At 42.4% G+C, this 24,024-nt stretch overlaps 3 protein-coding genes and 1 long non-coding RNA gene across 7 annotated transcripts; 1 reads left to right on the top strand and 3 right to left on the bottom strand.

Annotated features, from left to right (window-relative positions):
* Positions 1–6: 6 nt before the first annotated feature.
* Positions 7–4,237, bottom strand: LOC134195241 (uncharacterized). 4 transcript variants are annotated; one of them, XR_009972352.1, is made up of 5 exons: positions 4,180–4,237; positions 3,992–4,116; positions 3,709–3,845; positions 3,143–3,248; positions 2,602–3,083 (listed from the first exon to the last, which is right to left on the bottom strand). XR_009972352.1 is itself a non-coding variant. In XM_062664256.1 (4 exons), exons 1-4 carry the CDS (start codon positions 4,217–4,219, stop codon positions 192–194), a joined length of 321 nt encoding a protein of 106 aa, XP_062520240.1. In that variant the 5' UTR covers positions 4,220–4,237; the 3' UTR covers positions 7–191. The 4 variants fall into 4 exon arrangements, 3 of the variants coding, with proteins under 3 accessions (XP_062520240.1, XP_062520245.1, XP_062520232.1); XM_062664256.1 differs by lacking the exons at positions 2,602–3,083; positions 3,143–3,248 and adding an exon at positions 7–210; XM_062664261.1 differs by having other exon boundaries at positions 2,602–3,248.
* Positions 4,238–4,606: 369 nt separating this feature from the next.
* LOC134188361 (protein BCCIP homolog) lies at positions 4,607–7,352 on the bottom strand. The gene is made up of 8 exons (XM_062656554.1): positions 7,122–7,352; positions 6,994–7,068; positions 5,896–5,976; positions 5,501–5,593; positions 5,255–5,430; positions 5,171–5,195; positions 4,918–5,106; positions 4,607–4,854 (listed from the first exon to the last, which is right to left on the bottom strand). The coding sequence occupies exons 1-8, from the start codon at positions 7,230–7,232 to the stop codon at positions 4,681–4,683; spliced, it is 924 nt and encodes a 307-aa protein (XP_062512538.1). The 5' UTR covers positions 7,233–7,352; the 3' UTR covers positions 4,607–4,680.
* A 946-nt stretch (positions 7,353–8,298) lies between these two features.
* On the top strand, positions 8,299–11,014 carry LOC134198066 (zinc finger MYM-type protein 1-like). The gene is made up of 2 exons (XM_062667402.1): positions 8,299–8,596; positions 8,656–11,014. Exons 1-2 carry the CDS (start codon positions 8,496–8,498, stop codon positions 11,012–11,014), a joined length of 2,460 nt encoding a protein of 819 aa, XP_062523386.1. The 5' UTR covers positions 8,299–8,495.
* Positions 11,015–21,302: 10,288 nt separating this feature from the next.
* Positions 21,303–22,652, bottom strand: LOC134193953 (uncharacterized). The gene is made up of 3 exons (XR_009972130.1): positions 22,239–22,652; positions 21,818–22,178; positions 21,303–21,751 (listed from the first exon to the last, which is right to left on the bottom strand). It is a non-coding gene; the product is annotated as an uncharacterized LOC134193953 (long non-coding RNA).
* Between the last annotated feature and the right edge of the window lie 1,372 nt (positions 22,653–24,024).

Raw genomic sequence — 24,024 nt, 5'->3', positions numbered from 1 at the left:
ATCTGACATACTAAACTCTGATTCAGATAGAGACTTTTCTTTCATCTGTTCAGCGTTAATGCCTTTAGATGATGTGGTTGCCATATGATCAGCAATACGAATCACTATTATGTGAGAATCCTTGTCTAGTCGTTCATATTGTTCTTGTTTCACAGACACAGGGCAGTTGAAAGCAGTCATTGTTGAAGAAATTAAAAAACAGAAGTTTTCCTAAAAGACACAAATTGACATTTAAATATTTAACTAGTTGTATGGTATCCGTAGGCGCCTCGCGTTCGTGAGTAACACGTCCAATGGAGTTTTCAGACCGTCTACTGAAACGCTGTCATGGAAGTAAACATGCAAACTTCCTAGTAGTTTAGATTACGTATATAGGCCTGATATAAGACAATTGAAATGTACAGTCTAGGTATGCACTCAGTTCCATTGTAACAACACTGCTATGGCATTTACTGACATAGAAATTGATACATGTATCAGCAAACATTGACTATCAACAGATGAAGGACAGTGTAGTAAAGATTTGATCATACTGATGTGTGAATAGTTGACTGTAGGTGGCATTCAGCTCCTGAAGGTGTTTCTTGGTTGCCACGTACACACAGTCCATAGCTACAATACAAAAGGATGGGGCGATGAAAGTCCGTGAAGCGTTTTTGCCACCGTTTGGTCACTTCCACAAATCGTTCTTAGACTCATCTGTAGTCGAACACGGAAACGATTTTTTAAGGTAGGTCCTATCATGAAACGTGGTCGTGGAGAGGAGAAATTTTGAGATGTGTGTACACACACACACACACACACACACACACACACACACACACACACACACACACCCACACACACGCACACACACACACCCACACACACCCACACCCACACACACACACACACACACACACACACACACACACACACACACACACAGCCACCCACCCTACACCCCACCCACAACCAACCAACCAACCAACCACCCAACCAGCCAACCACCCACCCACCCTACACCCCACCCACAACCAACCACCACCCACCCACCCACCCTACACCCCACCCACAACCACCCACCCACCACACACACACACACACACACACACACACACACACACACACACACACCCAAAGCTCGATGGAGACCCATATAGGACCACGCCCATTTCTATCGTGTGACCCGGATTAGAAGCCTCGCTACACTCAGCAACAAAAGTAAGTCAAATGACTCCACGTGAGCAAACAACCTAGACATTTTCTAAGACATGACTTGACACATCATCTAGACGACTTTGCAATTGTCAGCAAAAACAACGCACAGGATGCTTCCTTACAATGGATGGCAGATGACATTGCAGTTCAACGTTTGTGCATTTGTAATGACAATGGTCCAAACAGAAATATTTCAAATGCTACCCATGAAAAAGTCTCGGGGCAATGGTTACGATTCGCAGCGAATCACATCGAATCCAGGACAGATCACAGCAAATCCACTGTGAATCCGCGGCGATTCACAGCAGATTCGTGGATTGCAAATTTTCATAACAAATTCGTGGTGACTTGCCACGAGATTTTGTCATGGGTACATACATGTGAGTATATAACCTACTGCTGAAACAGACACTCAGAGAATGAAACGTACTGTAACACTAAAGATGATTTGGCTGATAAGTCTAGATGCAAATTAGCAATTAAATTGAGCACGCGATTAATTAAGACATCTAGAAATGCGCGTACACCTAGAAATACACAGCACTCTTACAGGAAGACAGTCCAACTCCAATATCATCTTCTGCCGTATGCTAGATAACGTAAACGTCTGTCCTCTCGCAACGCGTACAAACCCAATAGGATCGTCTTGTCCTTCAATACGCACTGCCAACACCCGGCCTACAGCGGTGTCAATCTCTGACTCACGCATTTCTTTATTACTATCATCCTCTGAGCTCGAGTCTTGCATCGTTCGGCTCCACTAAAGTTGCACGCTAGCGCGTTAGGGCAGCCTCGTAGTCAGGCCCACTTATAACAGCGGTTAATTAATTAGAATTTTTTATATTGAGTTTGTGGGTAGGTATAGCAATTAAACGACAAAGTAAAGAAAATTCGTTGACAACGTACAGCGCAGCAAAATTCTACTACGAGCATCACACTTTGTCAATGTGTTCTTGTCTCCCATACGTTAATTAATGACCAGGCTAGACCAACAAGTGATTCAAGTTGAAAGGTAATTTGATCGAAAAGGGTACGTATACAATTGTGAAATGCGGTGAAGTGCATGGTCACGTTTGGCAGCGATCCCTAGAACACAAGCCTAGGCATTCCTGTATGCCAATTTGGAAATTGTTGAATTTTGAAACCCATCATGATTCGTGAATGGTTTGGATTCGTGTTTAGCAGTAGTCATATCATGCCACCTTCATCGGGTGTTTACCTCCATATCATGAACAGTATCATACTAGACTATAGAATATACGTGTCAGACATGTTCAAGAATAAAATGCTTAGCCATATTATGATTGTTCGAGAAACACTGTTGCATGGTTACAATGTAATACGCTTGCCCTGCAGCTGCATGATTCTACAACTCAACTGGCAGTCAGACTCAGTCGATCACTCTTGTACTCACTAGATCTTTGTGCATTAGCTGCTTCTAATCCAATTGCAAGTATTCTATAAAAATATCTACATACCCAAAATCACTATTACCTAGATAGTAAATTAGTTATACTAGTAGCTAAAGTCTTGAAAAACATAAATGGTACTGTACTGTGATGACAATAAGAAAAGATGTAAACCATTAAGATTACAATCGATTACAATAACTAAGAAATTCTTCTAAGCACTTTATCATTTTCCAATGACCCGACTGTCTAGAGTTTGCTATGTACTGTGGTGGCGACACTGAACTGTATGGCTGACCAGTAAAATGTTCATATTCTCTCTTCCGGGTATTGAGACTTGACTCAACGTGTCGTTGAATCATTTTCATTAAGTACCTGGTCTTGTTTGATTTGCTGTGTTTCAATACCGGTGGAATACCATCACGGCCTAGTGCCCAAATGCTAAAGTAGTCCAGACCAGGAACAATAGCACCCCTTGTAAATAAACAAGAATATAGACAATGTAAAATCTGTTGTTGCCCACGTTTTGAGACCTGGAAATTGAGTTGAAAACAACAACAGCAGCAACAACAACAGCAATGGTAACGTTGCTCTATATTTCTGTAAGACTTAGAAACTCTTGATTGCTATTACAAAGTCCTAGACACATGCCCAAAACCACTCTTGAGGTAAGACTAAACAAGAACTTCTGTGATATACCGGTATAGTTTTTTAACAGCCATGCAAAGAACATAATTGGTTGCCTTAGATAAGGCCATGAGTGATTTTTATAAATAAGAATGGCCTTCGGTGTGGTGTGGTGAGGTGTGGTGTGGTGGTGGTGGTGGTGGTGGTGGTAGTGCGTGTGTGTGTGTGTGTGTGTGTGTGTGTGTGTGTGTGTGTGTGTGTGTGTGTGTGTGTGTGTGTGTGTGTGTGTGTGTGTGTGCTCATGTGTCAATTTGGTGAGCAGTATATAACAGTTAAACTGCTGAGACTGGGTTGACAATCTCCATTGTACTCACAAAAACAGAAACAGCACTGGTCACAACATTTTGCAAACTACGAATTCTTTGGTAGAAGTCACAATTGCAACAGATTAACCTTGTACGTTAGCACTCACTTTGAAACTGCACCTCTGGCGTTGACTGGAATTCTCTCTACATCATATCCAAGAATCTTGAGAGCTGCTTTCTCTGCGTCACCCTTTCTATCGCCACGCCTCCACCCATCAGGCTCGTCGTACAGGTGACTGTCATGCTGCTCTAATAAATATTACACTAGCACTGATGACTGTACGTGTGACTAAAAATAAAACGATCGTCTGCTCTCTCGTCCGTCAACTATACTACGTAGTAGTCTCTTTGATTTGACTAACAGCATTATCATTTATCGGATTGAGCAACCTGTTCATGTTCATCACTGGTCAGTGCGGATACATCTGTAAAGCCTTTTTCCTGTGACGTCACTTGCACTGTACACTCGTCTGAAAGCTCAGACGTGAACAATTCCGCACTTCTGGCTTCAAAGGCTGGCATGTCAAAAGGATACGACTGTTTAAATAAATAGCAGTACGCATACATCCCAGCCAGACCTTCTAGATCGCTGGTTCGACCAGTCTCTTCGCCATCCATTCGTCCTCGGTATCCAGACCACGTAATGTGTTGATACAGTAGGCGCCGTAAATGTCCCACTTCATTTTGCATACTACCTCTTATTTCTACCACATGCTTTCACTTTTCCAAATTTCCAAGCTCTTCGTTATGCAAGCTAGAACTACAGTAATGTACAATCAGAGTTGTAGTCTACACATATGTTGAACAGACACTACTAAAGAATTTTTAGGTCATTGTGAGTAGGGAGAGTGATGAATTATAGAGAACACTGCATGATTACTTATAGCAGTACCTCATTTATTTAATGATGCCTAAATAAATTTAGATGTTCCTGAAATAAAGCTTCTATACAATGCAGTGTTTCGGAATGATAAGTGTGCTCAAATCTGTTGCAAGACATCTACATGCATTTCAACATGGCAAAAATGTAATCAAATTATAATCAACCTTCTTCAGTAACGCGTAGCACTTGCATTCTTCTAATTGCTACTAAAAAGCCCGCCTACATTATTCGCTGCACTGTAAAATTGGCTACTTTCAATAAGCATTATCATTCGATACGGCTTCAATTCACAATCATCATAACTCCAGTCACCTGACAAAGCTGAGTCTCTACCCTCAGTCACAGGAAAACACAAAGAAGCTGTTGCTACCTGCACATGGTATGTTCGCAAAAAACTGTACATAAGTAACACAACATATGAAATAAAACAGACCTGACTAAACAGTTGATCTTCTGTGTTGCAGTACACCATTTCACCGTCAATGTGGTCAATATTGTTGGATTTATGGTTTTCCATCTCTTTGGCTTTCACCCTTTTCTTTTTTGTCTGCTTGTCCTGAGTTTGTCGACTCTTGTAGCCTTTGCTCATAATCATGAAATAGTTAAAATCAAAGTGTTTCTCCTTCAATTCAAAGGTTGTCACTAAAGCACACGTCTTCCTAAGCAATATTTGTAGAACGAAATACCTTCCTTGCTGTTCTAAGTTCTTTGCTAAACAAAAACATCACTTGTACAAGAAGTTGTCTATGTATTAATGAATGATATCATACACAAGATTTTTGTAGAGAGGTACAGCGATCTGATGTGGAATATTCACAAGTCTCTCACTTACAATCCACCCCACACAATTCGCTTTATCCCTTAGAGCACACAATATCTCACTGCTGCCACTAAGAGATGCTTTGCTTTCTATCATTTCACACAAACTGCCAATACAATTTTTGCTCTAAATCACATTACAGAGCAAGCCCTAAATTACATTGCAACATTTATTTCTTCAACAGACATGTTATTACTTTAGGATGTTGAAGGCTAATGGCAGTAAGAAAGCCGAACACACTATCATCACTGCTGTCATCATCATCTGACTCTTCATCAGAAGAAACTTGCTACAAAGATTAGAGACAAAAAGTTAAGCAGTGATATTTAGCATAAGCTCTAGTAAACAAAAATGCAGTTTTAGTATATAAATATAATAACAGTCAATCCGTTCACAACTTCAAAGTCTGGTGTGGTGTAGTGCAGTAGCATGTGTGTGTGTGTGCGTGTGTGTGTGTGTGTGTGTGTGTGTGTGTGTGTGTGTGTGTTTGTGTCTTATGATTAACCCGTCAGTGACAGAACAACAAAAACTACAACAACAATAAGTGACATAAGTAAGTCTTGATCCCTTAACTTAAGTATTACTTCATACTTTGATCACGCTACCAATGTGAGACTGCGACACAATCATATCAGCTATTTCTGCAACATTTACCATCTCTTTGGCAAACAGCTAAGAACACAAATGCAAGTCAAAACAAAATGGAAGTTATGCAATAACAGTATCCTTGTATTCATCGCAGTTTGTCAAAGACTTTGTCTACTGCTGCTCTCAAGAAATGGCTGTCTAACCAGGATACTATACAACCACAGTCCCGTACGTATCATGGTTCACACTGAAAAAGTTATTGTGTGCTGAACAAAGCATCCAATTTGTGTGGCCTTATTGTGCCACACAAGTAAAGTTCTGTACATTAACATTTTTAAAGTTATTGGTATACGTGACTTGCTGTGCTCACACAAGATAATTAGCACAGTTCCTAAAATTGAACAATTCTTTTCTTCCACAACAATGTCCTTCTAAGGTATCTAGTTGTCAGTTTAGCACACAGGTAATTGAGCACAGACTCAGTTAGCCTTGGACTGTAAAATATTCAAATTCCTCAACAATGAAAACTGCTTTATTAAACTGAGTTACAGAAGAATGAAGCACCTATGTGCAAACTTCCAAGAAGCCACCTCACTCGAGTTCTAATGCTTTTCTCAATAACATTACATATACTTTTGCTTCAGACTACACACCATGCCGTGTTGGGATTTATCATGGAATTCACATTTCTCAACAACAAAGCAAGCTTTCTAGACTAAAACAGAATAAATAAGTTTCAATGCTACAGTATTAGCAAAAACAATTAATTAACTATGTGCAGTTCAAGGTTCTGTATTACCTCACATGTAATAGCATACAGTAACTTCAGCTGCAGAATACTGGACATACTATTTTGTTTCAAATTTTCAGCCAGTGCATTCATTTTACTCCCGTTCTGCAGTTAGCTTGTCCGACTTAATTAAATGCAAAAATTAATCTACGCTACCATGAAAGCATTTCAAATTCTACTAAGCTGTATATTTTGTTTTATTGCAAGTTTGAAACTGGCTGCTCATAAACGACAAAATTGTATGTGACACGCCTCCAATTCTATATGTGAGAGATTGATAGCAATGATACCAAAATGAAATCTCTTCTCACCTGCTGTAAAAGCAGCCTTACTCCGTCCAAGTCGTCCGCATGTAGTTGAAGAGCCTCAAAGTCAACTTGTATTTCCTGTAGCCAAAACTGTCATAGAAGCTAGATTATTACACGTGCCTGCTACTAACCATTCCTGCTGGAACGTCAGAGTCAGAATCATTTTCAGAGTTAGCTTCTAGCTCTGCCTTGTTTCGTTTTGCGTCCTTAGCCTTCCGTCGTTTAGGGCGACTCTCGTCCATGTCCACGAGAAGTCTAGAGCCCGGATGTGAGCGTACTCGCACTCACGTTCTGCCGCGCCTGCATTTTGGTAGGCGTGCACAGTACACAAAACTTGAAGACATTTTAAAGACTTGTACTCAGTCCTCTCCTCGCGCGCACTCCGCGTGCCTTTTGTTTCACTTCTCCTCGCTAGTGGAAACAAGCACAACGTAGTCTGAGCACGTGCTACAACACGTGGAGTGCGCGCGAGAAGAGGTCTGGGTACGCGTCTAGTCACATATACTACAGTCGTGTGACGTCTGTAACTCAATTGGTTTGAGAGCCTAATTGGAGAATTAAAACATCCGGGACCTTTGGGTCATAAGTTCAAGTACAAGATGGGCACAGGCGTAATTCCCTTAGCTAAGCCAAGGATCGAACTCACACGCAATTGCCCCAAAGTCAGTATGTGCCTTAAACGCTTTCGGATAGCCAATCACCTACTCTCTGTTCGCGATGACCTTGCGCTCGGAAGTGACTAGTGATGCAGCTGTATTTGTTTACCACACTCGGATGTTAAGTGATATCCCATTACCTGTACAATTTAGAGGTCATATTAAATACAAAGCTGCTAGGTAACAGTAGATGAAGTCGCAGGCTATCAAGACGAAACAGAACGAGAAGAGATACCAAGCAACTACTCGCAAAATAAAAGCGACCGTGAGTTGATGTTAAGGCAACGGACCGTTTAGTGGCCTTGCTAATTTACTATTTCCTCTATTAGCAGCATTCTTGTTGTAAAGTCATCCTTTCTCAATGAGTTAAAAACCCTAACAACTTCTGACATGCAAAAGCCTAATCAAACCGCCTGTGTAATACATACGCCGTCGGTACGTGTACCCTAACTATAAAAATCCGGGAACTTACGGTCTCGAACGATACCAAGATCATCACTGTCCGCCCAATTGCCCAGAAGCTATTACAGATTTTCAAAGCGCAAGGTCAACGCGAACAGAGAGTAGCCTGGGGGTATGTCACGTGACCGTGCAACGTATTACTAACGAGTTGAGTGGAGTATACCTAACTTCACTAACCAAGGGCGTCACGTCTTAGGGGCTAGAGAGGGCGCTAGCCCCCCCACTTTTTTAGGGCGTGGCTTGCTATATTTTGAGTCAATTCTATTTTCAACGTTAATTAAACAGAAGTGTAGCTTGTCTTTAGCTAAATTAGCTGATTCAGCATAGATGTAGTACTGCTATGAAGGACTGCCTGGAAATCGAGGCTAAAGCACCCGGATACGGAAAATGTCAGCGGGAGACAGCTGTCACAGCAGCAGCTCTGTCAGCCTCAGCAGCGACAAGAACACAAAGCGGAAAGGACAGAAACTCCTTACCACCTTTCTAAGGTCCACTAACAACGTATCGCGGATTGTTGAAATGGAAAAGTAACACGCCAATTTTTTAGATCAAGAACTTCCCTGCAGCCAGAGTCGTCTCACTCCAAGTCTTTGTCATCTTTTTGTACGTCAAGGTTCGACGATACAGCTAGTTCTATCGTGACTGTGACTGTCTCTACTAGTACTACTGCTAGTGAATCTGGCCCGAAAGATTCTGTGTGTCATGCGTTTGATCCTTGCCGAGGTCCAACTGCTTGTTCTGTGACCAATGGCCCGTATCAACCTTGTGCAAAAGAACTGCCGCATGGGAAATTTCCTCAGACGAAATCTGGCACTTGTAATAGGTCCTTTCAACCACACTGGTACACACAATTTTGCTGGCTTGAGTACAGCCCTGCAGCGGATTCCGCGTTCTGCTTTCCTTGTCGGCTGACAGTAAAGCATAACCTGGATAAACAAGGTTGTCCAGACCAAGCGTTCGTGAGTAGAGGTTTCAGGAAGTGGAAGTCAGCAGTAGCTGACATGAGGCGTCACGAGGAATCTTTGAGTCATATTTCAAATGTTGGAGTGTGGAAGAATAGCCAACAGCAGGATGCAACCAGAGGAAGTGTTATGCAACGGTTGAGTACAGCCTACCAGACACAAGTAGAGCTGAACAGACGCAATTTACGTAAAATTTTTGAAGTAATTTTTTTAATGGGAAGACAAAACATCCCATTGAGAGGCCACGATGAATCTAAAGATTCTCACAACAGAGGAAATCTGCTGGAATTTCTTGAATATCTGTCACGGTACTGCCCTGACTTAAAACGCCATTTGGAAGGAAACTTTCACTACGTAAGCCCCAAAAGCCAAAACGACATGTTGAAACTCATTGCATCTAACATTCAGAAGAGAATTACGACAGCTGTCAAACGCTGCGGCTTCTTTGGACTAATATGTGACGAGTCACAAGACATATCAAGGGTAGAACAAATGTCTGTCAATGTAAGGTTTGTAACAGACAGCCTGAATGTAGAGGAGAGGTTTCTTGGATTTTGGCCTTTAAAAGGTACTGACGGAGAAAGTCTGTTTCAGCAACTGACGCAAGTTTTGCTTGAGACGGGCCTATCAATGTCTATGGTACGGGCACAGTGTTATGATGGAGCGTCAAGCATGTGCGGGAAGCACTCAGGTTTAGCTACCAGGCTTCAGGAGGTCGAGAAGAAAGCTGGATATGTGCATTGCCATGCCCACAGATTGAACCTCAGTCTTCAAAACAGCTGCGAGAACGTTACAGATGTGCGAAACGTTCTAGGTGCTGTTTCCAGTCTCTATAATTTACTTGAAGGATCAGCCAAGAGACATGAAAAGTTTCAAGATGTGCAACGAAGACAGAACGAAGGAAAGGGCCCGCAAGCAGTACTCCAACGACCATGTCATACTAGGTGGGGTTCCAGGCACGCAGCAGTCCATACTGTTAGGCAACAGTTTGCATCAATTCTGATTGCTCTGGACGAACTCTCTGACGATGCTGCGATCGGAAGTGAAGCTCACTGTTTACTGACTGTTGTATCTTCATTCAATTTTCTCTTCTATGTGTCCGTTCTAGACACTCTACTAGGATTAATCTCTCATCTATCCCAGTACCTGCAGGGAGAGAACGTAGATCTTCAGGCAGCAAAAAGATCAGCTGATAGCGTCATTGCTACTCTACAAAGTTTCAGAACAAATGAAAGTTTTGAGAATTTCTGGCAGTCATCGGAGAAAGAGAGTAAAGCAAAAAACCTGACTCCACCAGCTCTCCTTCGAGCTCGTCGACCTTCTCACCGAATTGACGAACGAAGCACGACCCAATATCAGCCACTGTCACCAAAAGAACGTTATCGAAAAGCATATTATGAATTATTGGATATCATGGTATCAGACCTAACTCGACGCTTTTGTAGCAAAGATTACCGTGTGTTCTGTGGAATTGAGAAGTTGTTGTCCGAGTCAGTCTCGTTATCGGCGCCAGATCAGTCGCTTGTGAGTGAGATATTACACTTTTACACAGGTGACTTTGACAACACTCAGTTCACGTCTGAAATAAGAGTATTTTACAATTATTCTAAACTGCACTTTTCTAAAGACGTTGTGGAGACCGGCAACATAGGTGCTCTTGCTCGTCAGTTTGTTTCTCTCCGTTGCACAGAATTGTTTCCCCAAGTCTTCAAACTGTTCAAGTTGTTTCTCTGCATTCCTGCTACATCTTCAACTGCAGAGCGGTCGTTTTCTGCTCTAAGGCGACTAAAATCATGGCTGCGCACTAGGATGGCTGACGAGCGCCTCCGGTCCCTTGCTCTGATGTGCTTCGAATGCGACATTGCTAAGGAACTGGAGAGTAATATTGATGATCTTGTTTCACAATTTGGTGCTCTTTGTGACAGACGTCTTCCTCTACAATAGTTAGTAAACTTTTTGTAATGTTGATATTAAAAAGAATTTAATATATATGACGCCATGAATTACGTCACATATCTCAGCTTCAAATTTGCGCCCCCCCACTTTTGGGACCCATGTGACGCCCTTGCACTAACTGCTAGGAAACTCGCAGAAAGTCTCGCGGTGAAGTCTACGTGAGTGTACACGCGTAATCAGTGATGTCTCCGTCATAAAGTCGTGACACGTTACATAATGTCAGGAGCATCTAGTCTCAATCGTATCGGCGTCACTTACGCAAGTCTACAGGAGTTCCCCAGTCACCGCTGTTGAGACCTCCGGACGATGACGACGAAGAAAACACTGGGTATCCTTCCCCGCCGGTGGTTTTCATACCATCACCGAGGGCGATTGTGGCGCCGACTGCGACGACACTCTCAAGACGGATTCCAGATGTTGTGTCACAACTTCCACCTCCGCAGGGCACATCTGAGTCACCCGATGCTCTAATCACCCGGCGAGGCGGAGCCGATCCTCTGTCGAAGACAACCAAATCGACCCGCACGGGCCGCATAGTAAAGACACCGTCGTATTTGAGTGACTATATTCACTAGGTAGGTCTCTATTGTTTTTTTGTTTTTTTTTAAGGGAAAAGGGGATGTAACGGTAGGCGTTGGTAGTATATACGGGACACTAATTAGAGAAATGTGAAGAGCGCGTGTATTGAATATATTCTATAGTACAGTGTACCCACGATACAGAGAGAGGGTTCAAACAGTAAAAGGATTGTAGAAGAAGGCACAGCAATCGGGAGAGATTTCCAGTTGGCGTTGCCGGCGTATAGAACAGCTCCACAAGAAACGACCGGTATATCTCCTGCACAGTTGCTGATGGGAAGACAACTGAGGACAACCCTTCCGGCGACGCGTGTGCAACTGCGGCCGGTTGTGGTGAATCTCCAGCAAGTCCAACAGCGGGATGGCCTTCAAAAAACAACGGCAAAAGAAGACCTTTGATGCGCGTCACGGACGTCGGGAGTTGCAGCCACTGCAACGAAACGATCACGTTTTAGTATACACGTAGGTGGCGGATCCCAGCAGTAGTGATGACAGTAACTAATTCCAGGTCGTACGTAGTCAAGTTGGCGGGTGAGGGCCAAATCAGACGAAACCGACAACAACTGCAGTTGAGACCAAGTGACACCTGCAAAAGAGTCGAGGACACCCAGGACATGGTGGAAGAAGATGAACAAGAGGAGGAGCAGGTGGAAAATGTTAACACAGATGAGCAGGCAGAAGAACAACAGGAACAGACCAACAGAACTAGGTCGGGCCGGCAAGTCCGGGAACCTGGATGGAAGGACTATGTTTGCTATAACTAACTAGGACGTTTATGGGAGAACGGGGGGATGTAGTAGTAGTAGTAATACGGGGCATACATACGGGGACTAGAGGGGAAGCTAGGAAGACACTTGAATAGATCTACTAGACGTTACAGTTTACACATGAGCCTAAGCAGCTATATTTTTTAGTCAGCATATTTTTAATTAACTGTGGATTTATGCAACTTTAAAGTCTACACATTACTTCTTTAGAACAAAGAACTCGTGTACTGCCGTAACATTGTTTAGTATATGTTACATGCAACCAAGGTTAATCACACCAAATTGAAGTCTTACTGGTATGCATGACAATAGTATGAATGATCAAGTGCAAATTCCTATATGGAATGAGCTGCTTAGACTTTGATCTCTAAATGTAAATGCCAGTACTATCTCTTAGAACAGTTTACTTACTGCAAGTAGCTCTTATTTGTACCACAAGAGTTTGTGGCCAGGACTAAACATGTCTATAGGTCCAAATCTCTACCCATTTTTTATATATAGCACAACCACAAAAATTTATTCTCTTTTGCATGCAAGATGTCTTCTTGTGTGAAGTCTACCCGGACGTGTTCCATGTGGTTGATTATCTCAACAGCTTTGCATCTGTCATATTCAGTACGCACCCAAGCCAATTCGTGATTAGTCGCCATGGCTACTAAAGGAGTCACCACTTAGAGTGCTGAAATCTAATAATGATCTAGGTACAGCGTTCTTTTGTTACACATTTACACACCCAGCTAGTGTATGATGTTAATTGAGATCTGACATAACTGTAGATTGTATGTATGTTTTGATACAGTTTGTTGTCAACCAGAGGCAACTGAAATTTGGCATTAGTTGCCCAGGGATGACAACTAACAGTGATTATTTTGACATGCTGTTTGGTCATTAATTGAGCAGGGTATACCCAGGCCAATGTACCTATAGGAATGAATGCATTTGTACCGTGCTGTGATGTTGATCTATGATGTAACTTATGGTTGGTTTTCTTAGAATGTTTGACCACGAAATATATCCAATCATTTTTGAAAGAGTCTATGAACGCAATTCAGCAGTCACTTAATCAGAAGTGCCGAGATGCTGCGAGATCAAGAAGACAGAAATTGAAAAGAGAGTTGTTCGAAAGAAGAGATCTAACCCAGAAGTCTTTGTGTTCTTCAATTGACGAGGATTAACATTTGACTATGTAGTAGAAATTGTAAGTACATGGGTATATACTTCATAGCTATATGATTAAGATCTTCGAAGATCTTGAAAAGAAAAAATGCAAGTTCTTAAAAGATTGTACAACGGTGATCTAGCTAATATGCATGTATGTAGAAACAGGTTGTCAAAGTCTCTCTAGAGTAGGTCTTGCGCAGGTTATGCGAGACATGCGGCAGAGAATGAAACGACATGAGTATGACACAGAGTAAGCGTACATTGTTTTGCACTGCTGTATGCAATTTTTTTGATAAATTTCGTCTCGTTCATCGATATCTAGACGAAGGCCTCGTCGTTCTAGATCCAGGAATTCCGGATTGGGATCCGGCGCCACGAGCTCGAGATCGACGCAGGACTCATTAGATCCATCTCTTCACGAACAGCCAGTTGGTGACGACGATTTGGGAAACCTGCAGCCGCCGCCAACTGCAAGCTGTAAAACTATATATACAGGTTTCTTCGTGCACGTGAAAAAGGCAATTAATTCATTAACACAAAATTATTTACAATAAATTTGCGGTCATGTTAACAGTTGAAATAGATTATCAAGCTGCAAAGTTAGCGACAGCTGCAGGTAGAGTAGCAACTTCCAGACAACAGGTGCTGTTGTTGAATCATCAGACGCGCTGCCCGGTGGCGCTGGGGTTTCAAGCTAGAGACTTCCAAATGACAGGTATTCTAAAAATGGATATTCTAGTATAGGGTGACTTATAATTATTAGACATCTTTTTCGATACAGATTCCTTTTTAATTGAACTAATTCAGATTATTGATGGGGAGACGATTCTACCGAGGAGCAGAGAAAGAAAACTGTCATCAATGGAATTAAATGTATTGAGACATTAGCATCTCACTCATGCTCATATTATCACTGATCTTTTCACTCATAGGAGAAAATTATATGGAAGAAAAAAGATTGCCAAATAATTTAACTTGTGATTTTGTAATTTGTGTTGTATCATTTTACAATAAAAGATGCTCTGAATTAGAATTATTTTGACAAACAATAAACAAAAATTTTGCATATCTGTTTAGCAATCTGTTTACCGCATGCATATATAACTGGGTCGTAAATGCTACATATATGGCAGTAATTGAAAAGTTATTAGGCCGTAATTAGACGTAAAATTTACTTAAATGTCCAGTAGATGAACCGTTTTCGCAACGTAAATAGACGTAAGTTAGAATAAATTGAGTCGTAAACCCTACGTAAAACAATCGTAAATGAGCCGTAATTGCAACGTAAATGACCGTAAGTGAACGTGAAGTGGCCATTTACGAATAAATACGTCTATTTACGAGTAGCATCGGCGCAATTTACGGTTTCAATACTATGATCGTAAATTCGATTTACATGCTATTTACGTCGATTTACGAGCGTGCGGGCCAGTAGTGCTAGTTTTTTTAGCACACCGCCGCTTGGCGTTTTCCACCAACAACCTAGTAAATTATAAAGAGGGCGTGTGATCGCGTTTTACTGCACTCTAAAATCTGGAGTGCATCTGCAAGCACGTGACGTTTCTGAACCCAAACTTGACGCACTGTGCGGTAATGGGAGTAAGATAAATCATAACGTAGAAACCGTGGTTCTGCGCCTCGGCAGTCTTATAAAGTGGGATATCGCTACTCTGTTGAGATTTCTTTGCGCTGAGATGTTTTCAACGAGTTACGATATTCATTTACTTTCTTTGTAATATGATTTCATACTGTCCCCTTGCTCTGTTCTTCTGTAACCCTATCGAATTAATTTTCGAGTTTGCTGATAGTTGTAAGTTTTTTGATTATATATAATACATAATATAATAATACAATATTTCTATCACATCACCATAGTAATGCAGTAACACACAACACAGAGCTAGGGAGTCATAGCTAGCCAATTGGATTGACGTCAAAGAGGTGTACAGGCTGAACTGTTTCAATTGTTCGTGCATTTACGTACTATACATCTAAGATGGGGATCAGAAAAAGTGAATAACTTGTTCATCCTTGAAGAGATTGCAAGTCTTGTGCTACATGTGGCGCCACTGCAGAGACATCCATAAAATTGAGAAATTGAAACACAGAAGAGTTGAAACAGCGGGTAGTATCTCCTCTTGAAATCAAATCAACCCTGTAAGGAGTGGTCTTATTGTAATTAGATTAGAGTCTTTATATAGACTAGACAGTAGTGGTAATATGCTATTATCGTTGATTCTTGCTTACTTGCTTGCACACTGGTGTTATTGAATAAACGTGAACACAACACAACGTTACATGGTGTCAGGAGTGAACGATAACGGAGGAAGCAAATCAGCCAGCAGTAGTTGATCAGAATCAAGCCGACGCACCAGCAGCGCCAGCGCCAGCAGCAGAAACAAAGCCACGGTTCCTCTTCTCATGCAAGGACGAATACCCTTGCCTAAGCAGCTACCGGTAACAGGAAATCTCGCTCAACACTGGCGTGACTGGAAGCAAATCTGGACCAGTTACGAAATTCTATCCAATCTACAGGTACGCGACAACAAATACCGTATAGCGACCTGCATCACCTGTATAGGTGCTGATGCGTTACGAATCTATAATTCGTTACCATTTGATAATGACGAGGACAAGTCTGATATGGACAAAGTTTTGGCTGCTATGGAGAAATATTGTTTGGGAGAGACAAATGTAATCTATGAGCGATTTGTCTTCAATCAAAGAGCCCAGCAAGACGAAGAAACATTTGATCAGTTTCTTACGGCATTGAAAGAGCTAGCGAAGACATGCAACTTCGCAGCTATGCACGATGAGCTGGTGCGAGACAGAATTGTGGTTGGAGTCAAGGACTACAGCGTGCGAAAACTCTTCCTACAGAAGAAGAACCTCACTCTCCAGGAATGCGCAGACATGTGTAGAGCGAGTGAATCAACAAATGAAAAAATGAAAGTCATGACTTCAAAAGAAACAGTGCATGCCCTACAAGCACAGGCGCAACGCAAGAAGGCTGCGGAAAGTTGGAGACAGGAACGTGCCAAATCGAGTGACAAACCACAAGAATGCAAATATTGTGGCAAGTCTCACGACAAAGGAGCAAGGTACTGCAAAGCATACGGCAAGCAATGCCAAGCATGCGGAAAAATGAACCACTACACACGCATGTGTAAATCTAAACCACTTGACAGGGGCAACTAGTACAAGGAAGATGTCGAGGTTGCACAGCATGAAGCATGAATACGATTATGATAGTGAGAACGAGACCTACAGCAGCGACGCCTCTTACAATGAGTATGCCTTGACATTGACGCTTACGGAAAACGAGCAGACTGAACTCTCTCAGTAATCAGCATCCAAATAGAATATACGCGACTATGGAAGTGGACGGACGCAGAACAAAATTTCAGCTAGATACAGGCGCGACATGCAATGTATTGAGGAAATTGGACCTCAAAACAGCTGCCAATCTCAAAGAGACAAATCAAATCTTATCATTGTATGATGGCACCAAGATTAAACCTCTTGGGAAGTGTCAAATGACAGTGAGAAACCCAAAGAATGGTAAACGGTATGTCACTCAATTGTAGTAGTTGACAAAGCGCCCACAGCAATACTAGAAGCAACCACCGCGCAGCAGATGCAACTGCTAAAGCTACAAAGGGAGAACATTCAATTGGTGACCATTCAGCAGGAAAGAGATCACAGTCAGCAACACGCAAGATAATTGGATTGTCAAAGCAGGATATTACAGATAAATATCCAGAAGTATTCCAAGGTGAAATGGGGCCTACAAGAAAAACGGACGCTAGAGATTGATTCTACTGTACAACCAGTGAGACTTCCGGTAAGAAGAATACCGTTAGCTGTCAAGACTGAACTGAAAAAAGAATTGGACAGATTACAGAAACTGAGTGCCATTCAAAGAGAAGACAAGCCGACTGACTGGATATCTAGTTTGATGGTTGTGCAAAAACCAAATGGAAAATTGAGGATTTGCACTGATCCGAAACCCCTCAATAAGGCACTCAAGAGAAGCCACTACCTCCTATCAACATTAGAAGACCTATTACCAGAGCTGACCCAAGCAAAAGCTTTTAGTGACTTGGATGTTCGCAACGGATTCTGGCACATCGAACTGGACAATGAATCAATTCTATTGACAACGTTTGCTGCACCCTTTGGGCGGTACAGATGGAAACGAATGCCCTTCGGAAACTTTAACAAAGAGAGATGTAAGGACTGATCTTATTGTAAAAGTGACAACAACTGAGCCACTGGTTCCTTCTTTGCAAGATCTCTCCAATTGTTCAAAGAAATTACAATCTCGACTACAGTCAATCAAAAAAGACAAACAGTTCCATCAATTTTTACGGAACAGCACTACAAGAGAAGATAGAGCAAGACTGATTAGCTGTGGGGGACCAATTGCAGGGGTTTGGCTAGATGCAGTCCCAGTGTCGCAGAATTTCACTCTTAGCTGTGTTCAGTTTAGAACTGCAGCACTTATGCGACTAGGGGCAAGTCTTCCTGTACTGTGAAACATCCAGAAATGCATACCCCTGTGTGGTAAAGACATAGACAAACAAGGCTATCATTTGCTCACGTGCAAATTTGGAGGAGGTCCAATATTCAGGCACGACCGTTACCTGGACAACTACTACAACATGTTGCGGGAAGTAGGCTTCCATTGCCGTAAAGAACTGACAGCTCAATTCCAAAACAAGCAACGCCCAGACATAGCTGTCTATGATTTTCATGAGGGCAAGAAATGATTGTTAGACATTACAATAACACACCCTTGGGCACAAAGTAACATATCAGGGAGCAGCACTACGGCAGGATTTGCAGCAGTGGAAAAAGAAAAACAAAAGGACAAGAAATACAGAGAAACTGCCGAATCCCTAGGACACATCTTTCGCCCAATCGCAATTGAGGCTTTCGGACGCTGGGGCCCCAAGGCTGAGGAGCTACTGACAGAGACGAGCAAGATGGCACCCATGCAATTGCACATGCCAGTGGGCCAATTCAAAGCACAGTGGTCACGTCATTTGTCGGTGACACTTCAACGACTAAATTCGGACATAATCAATAAACGGGCATGGACAATTGCTGGCAAGAAGGAGTCTGGTACCAGTGGGCCAGCTAACCTCGCCAAACGAGAATTTAGTTTTGACGTTTCATAAATTTATGTTCGTGTGTGTGTGTGTGTGTGTGTGTGTGTGTGTGTGTGTGTGTGTGTGTGTGCTTGGTTGCATTGTAGTTTGTATTGTAGTTTGCATTGTAGTTTGTATTGTAGTTTGCATTGTAGTTTGCATTGTAATTAGATTAGAGTCTTTATATAGACTAGACAGTAGTGGTAATATGTTATTATCGCTGATTCTTGCTTACTTGCTTGCACACTTGTGTTATTGAATAAACGTGAACACAACACAACGTTACAAACCCAAGATCTTGCTTGTGTCACAAATGTGAACAATCTGTCAGGAGGCATTGGATGACCAGACATAAAGATGAATCTAGTGCCAAGAGAACAAAGTTTGGGTGATCAGGATGTGGAGTCACGCCAACTTGCAAGAGATTGTTGTCAGTGATCTAAGCTTGTCAGGGAGGGTGATTAAGTCAGGCCAGTTGAGAGTAGTTTGGGAAACTCCTGAGCATATTGACTTTATTGAAGAGAGAGTTGCATGGCGAAGCCGAGGATGTGCATGCAAGACATGATGCCGGACGAAACGTTGCCAATGTGCAAAGAAGGGGCATCATTGTGATCCTGGATGCCAGTGTGTACAATGTATTAATCTCCGGTCTGGATGTTATGAAAGTAATCCCGATGAAGTTTAGATGCAAGAAGAAATCGAACTGTAGATAGAACGAGAAATAGATTGGAAAGACTCTGACTAGGGTTGAAGACGATGATGATGACAACACAATTTGTGAAGAGTCAGGTCCAGATCTAGAGTTACCAGAAGTAATTGGCACTGATGATAGCATTTTTGAGTCTACCACAATCTATTCGTCTGGTGCCAAGAAAACTGTCTTGTGTTGCTTGTCACTTTGTCTAATAATCACTTAATAGTATTCATTATTATCAAAACATCACTATCACACGACCATAAATTAATCAGAGAGCGTCTAGTCTCTTACTAGACAAATAGTGGGTATATGTACAACAAGTATATGCAAATGAGATAAATTTTCCAATAATTATAAAGGCATGTAACTGCAGTTTATTAATAATAGACAGTTATTACATTAATTGATTAGTTGACTAATTATAGCACAGTCATCAACTGAATGTACTGTACTTGACACTACACGAATCAGTAGTCTAATTTGTTGCTGTGATATAGACATGCGATGTGTATTACATCAGACAATTCTTTTCAAGACAGAGCAACATCTAATTAGCCAGAAGCTAAACAGAAGAATACTCTAGCTAGCAAGTAGTTTGTAAAGTTGTACAGTGTACAGTAGCCTTACATTTACAGTCACTGCCGATTCTGGAGCGGCTTTGACGTTAGCATCAGCGGTAATGCAAGGTGATTACACAAGTGGCATTCGTAGATACGAGCACACGCCGTCTCAAAGAATTAAGCTAGTTTTCTGACAACACCGTACGATATGGATAGCACGGTAGACAAGCTTCTAGTGAGAAAGGCGTCTAGTGGTGTAACACATGTCTTTCGGGAACGCCGAAGAGTCCTAATCTTATGCATTGCAATAAAATGCCTATTTTGTCGTGGCGGAGCACGTGGAGCTACATGCGGGAGCGCGGACCATCGCGCTAGAAAATAAAGCGAGGCCCTACGGGACGTTGGCTGACGGACTGAAACAGGCCAGTCTACTGTGTATTTAAATAATCAAGAGAATATGTAAGGGATTGATATTAATATACGTTAGCGGGCACAGCCAGTGGCGGACTACTCCATATTTCCCGTGCAAATTATCCGGTTGGGGCAACCAATTATCCGAATCAGTCAACTAATCCGATTAAGACAACCAATTATCCGCTTTAGCCAATCAAATATCCGGTTGGGGCAATCAATTATCCGACTCAGCCAATCAATTATCTGCTTGGTGCAACCAATTGTCCGATTCGTGACTTCGATTAGAAGCAGTGTAGTTAGAGAAACGCTGTTTAGTACGTAATTACCTAAAAGATTACCGAATGAGTCAATAATTCAGTCAATGCTAGGCAAAGCAGTTGTGCTTCTTGCGTCCTGTAATGTTTGGTATTGATGTTGTCCCCGTTGCTCCCGCTACGATCAAACGCGGTGGAAAATCCATCAGCAACGAAATAAGATCTTTGCATATAAACGCACTTTAGCGGGGATTATCATACCGAGAAAGGCCAGTCCTCTACAGCGTTAGAGAAGATACCACGTATCGCATTTGCAGCCAACGCCAATATACGACCAAACGACGGGGAGGAACTATGGGCACAAAACTCAACAAGGCAAGCTGTAGAATTTTCTGCTGGGTTCGATCGAAGATCGCCAAGACCTGACTCTAGCAGAAATGCAAACCTTACTGTTACATCAGAAGTCTCTAGAGTATCAAAGTCAACCATCGCTAGAAAGTTGGAAGGCCAGTTCATCACCTTAAAAAGATGGAACTGGTTCCAGAGAGAAGGAAGTCTCTAGAAAATAAAGTAGCAAGAAAGAGGCACGCAGTACGTGAACGAATGTGGATATGGCATGTACACAGAACACGCGAGAGGTCTTCTTGCCAAAAGATTAGCTGACAATCAACGAACGCAAAATATTACATTAATGTTTGCCATTTGCCCTGGTCTAGGAGTCATACATAGTACAAGGATTGTAGGTGAAGCTAGACAAGATCAATTTGACCAGTTTGTAAAATCACTCTTTGAAGTGACTAAGTGAACCAATGGTACCTGGTTATTACCGTAATTGGTACATAGTCTTTGACAATGCTCCATGCCATCGCGGTGTGGAAGCAAGAGTTAGCGAGAATATGCCGGAGGACTGCAAACTTGTTCGTCTCCTCCCTACAGCTGCACCCTCACTCCAATCGAGAACTGCTTTCAGAGAATAAAGGTTCATCGCAAAAAGAGAAAATTGAGCGAACACGGTCCTGTTGTTGCAATGGAGGGTCACACTCTTGTCACAGCAAGACGGCAACTTCAGCTACCTTTCAGTCCCGACGCACTCAAAGAATAACAGGAGCTTCAACCCTGAAGCCTTTTTATCATGTACTTACTGTCAAAGCCGCACAAGCATCAAGATTAGAAGATATGTAGAGCATCAATATTATATGCTACGTACCGTTAGTGTTGTCCGCTTGTTTGTGTATGTGCATGTTCTTGTCTGTGTACTACATGTAGTCTCTCGTTTGTGAGGAAGCTGTATACCTAGCTAGTGGCACCGAGTAAAATCTAATACATAAACACATGTTAATCGCTAAAGCAAATGTTATGTCTACAGTATTTCAGTAAACCATCAATGATAGTCATGATCTCACTGACAGATTGATCTAGGTGAGCAGAATAGAAGTACAGTGCAACACACTAATAATTATACTACAGTAGATGTCTGCCTCTACAAATGCTCGCACGTGGTAGACATGCCGTGACACGTACTCGTGCAAGATTTTACGTCCATGATTGCAGCCTCCATGCATCACAACCTAACAGCAAAAGCACAAGACATAAAAAATGTCTAGGCTAACACTAGGCGTTACACGTACACAAGTCGCTGTGTGTGGTCTTCAGCTCGTAGTTACATATCTAGAGCTTATATCCTCATGAACAGCAGCGTTTTGACTTCAATACCGTGCTATAAATGCTGAGAGATCTTCTTTCATGCGACAGATCTCAGAGTATTTTCCAGCTGGCGATTGTTCTAGAACCGGATAAGCCTGCGAGGCGACAGGTGACACTGTCGGTGGTGCCGCGGTTCCTCCTCTCAGTTCAATTAGATTGTTGCGAAAAGACGTTGCTGGAAAGACTGCAAAGCTGAGCTGTTCAGTCGTGGCTGCAGCAGGATCTATCGTCACATAGCGTTTCCAACAGTGCTAACAATCTGCCTGCGTATGGCAGAGTTTTGACTGTGACTCAAAGCACTGAACAACAAACCAGCGACGCAAGGTGACCGTCTGATTCGCGAAATACAGTTGCCAGAACGAAATCGGATGATTGGTTGCCCCAAGCGGATAATTGGTTGGCTGAGTCGGATAATTGGTTGCCCCAAACTTGGCTCAGTCGAATAGTTGGTAGGCCCAACCGGAGAATCGGTTGCCCAAACCGGATAATTGCTCGGGAAATACTGTAGTAGCAAATCGTGCAGTGTACAGCAGCCAGTCTGATGCAACCTTCTTATAGTGTTAAATATAGACAAGAACGGTGTTAACTTTAGTTATTTTTGAGTAGACAGCGAAGTACCCTTGCGTAGAAAGCTAAGGTGTCTCGATTCCGCAGCTAGGTAAGACTCTTGCACGTGCACATTAGCCTTTCATGCATGCACTATTTAACATTTATACATTCAGTAAGAAATTCAAATATAGCGGGATTTAGTTTTCTGATGTTGGCCCCAATAATTATGCAGCTAAAAACAGCAGTAAAACGTTGTTAATGCTTCACGAAACTTAGTATTGAAAACATAAAATATGGCTTGTAGTAGCCATGGACAACTCGTGCTAAAATTTTCAGCACGAAGCATCCCTCTGATGCCAGGAAAGTCTGGCTGGTTGTGCAGAGCAACTCTTCGAACCACCAAGTATGGAGTCACTTGAGCTGTTTGTCGTACAATAGCCTCTGACTCATCATTTCCCTAAAAATTACACAACACAAGTCGCCCATACGGATGCGCACGCGCGTGCGCACACACACACGCAAGCACGCATGCACGTACAGTGCGGAACAGCATAAATCCCCCAAACTTAGCGCACGTTAGAAAATTCGCCCTGCGTATTTATAGGCATTCTTACATATGCAAGTGATCGCCGTGAGAAGCCCTACAGAATGACGTCAGTTTCGACCACGTGGTTTGCAAGATAACGAATTCAGATTGGCGAGTGCTGATTGGCTGTCTAACAGGTGTGGCTGCATTGTGATTGGTTGATGGCACATTATTGCCATGGATACCGTATTCTCTTAGTCCCCTCACTGCCATCATCATGGACGCCACGCGTTGGAGTAAAAGGAAGAAACAACTAGAAAGGGTTGAAGCTATCAATGAAAAAAACTGACGCTTAAACCATCTGAAGAGGAGGGGGCCCCTTCGGAACCAGCGTGTCAAGCAGAGGCAGGCGCTGAAACGGTAGACGGGAACAGCCATTCGGTGCATTTTTTAGCGATGATGATGTTTGGAGCTGTCTGGATGACTAGGTAAGATGTAAAGATGCTGTCGTTGTTGCTTTTCGAGTTTTACCGCAGGGAGACATCGCAGACCGTCAAAAGGGCTGCAGATGTTGTGTCGCAGATAGTACACAAAAATGAGGGCACCATCAGAGATTGGCGGAACAACTTTAGACG

This window comes from Corticium candelabrum, chromosome 1 (assembly GCF_963422355.1).
Source record: "Corticium candelabrum chromosome 1, ooCorCand1.1, whole genome shotgun sequence".
Classification (NCBI taxonomy): domain Eukaryota; kingdom Metazoa; phylum Porifera; class Homoscleromorpha; order Homosclerophorida; family Plakinidae; genus Corticium; species Corticium candelabrum.
The sequence above is the reverse complement of the archived record's forward strand: the minus strand, read 5'-3'. Positions and strand labels throughout refer to the sequence as shown.

Excerpts from the sequence above, each read along its gene's own strand:
- LOC134195241 (XM_062664248.1), bottom strand. The coding sequence starts at position 4,219 with ATGGATGGCGAAGAGACTGGTCGAACCAGCGATCTAGAAG. Across the intron at positions 4,117-4,179 it reads TCGAACCAGCGATCTAGAAG|CCTTTGAAGCCAGAAGTGCG; the intron begins GTCTGGCTGGGA and ends TTGACATGCCAG. Across the intron at positions 3,846-3,991 it reads CCAGTGATGAACATGAACAG|CATGACAGTCACCTGTACGA; the intron begins GTTGCTCAATCC and ends TTATTAGAGCAG.
- LOC134188361 (XM_062656554.1), bottom strand. The coding sequence starts at position 7,232 with ATGGACGAGAGTCGCCCTAAACGACGGAAGGCTAAGGACGCAAAACGA. Across the intron at positions 5,431-5,500 it reads TTAGCCTTCAACATCCTAAA|AGCAAAAATTGTATTGGCAG; the intron begins GTAATAACATGT and ends AATGTGATTTAG. Across the intron at positions 4,855-4,917 it reads AAGATCAACTGTTTAGTCAG|GTAGCAACAGCTTCTTTGTG; the intron begins GTCTGTTTTATT and ends TACCATGTGCAG.
- LOC134198066 (XM_062667402.1), top strand. The coding sequence starts at position 8,496 with ATGTCAGCGGGAGACAGCTGTCACAGCAGCAGCTCTGTCAGCCTCAGC. Across the intron at positions 8,597-8,655 it reads CTCCTTACCACCTTTCTAAG|ATCAAGAACTTCCCTGCAGC; the intron begins GTCCACTAACAA and ends CCAATTTTTTAG.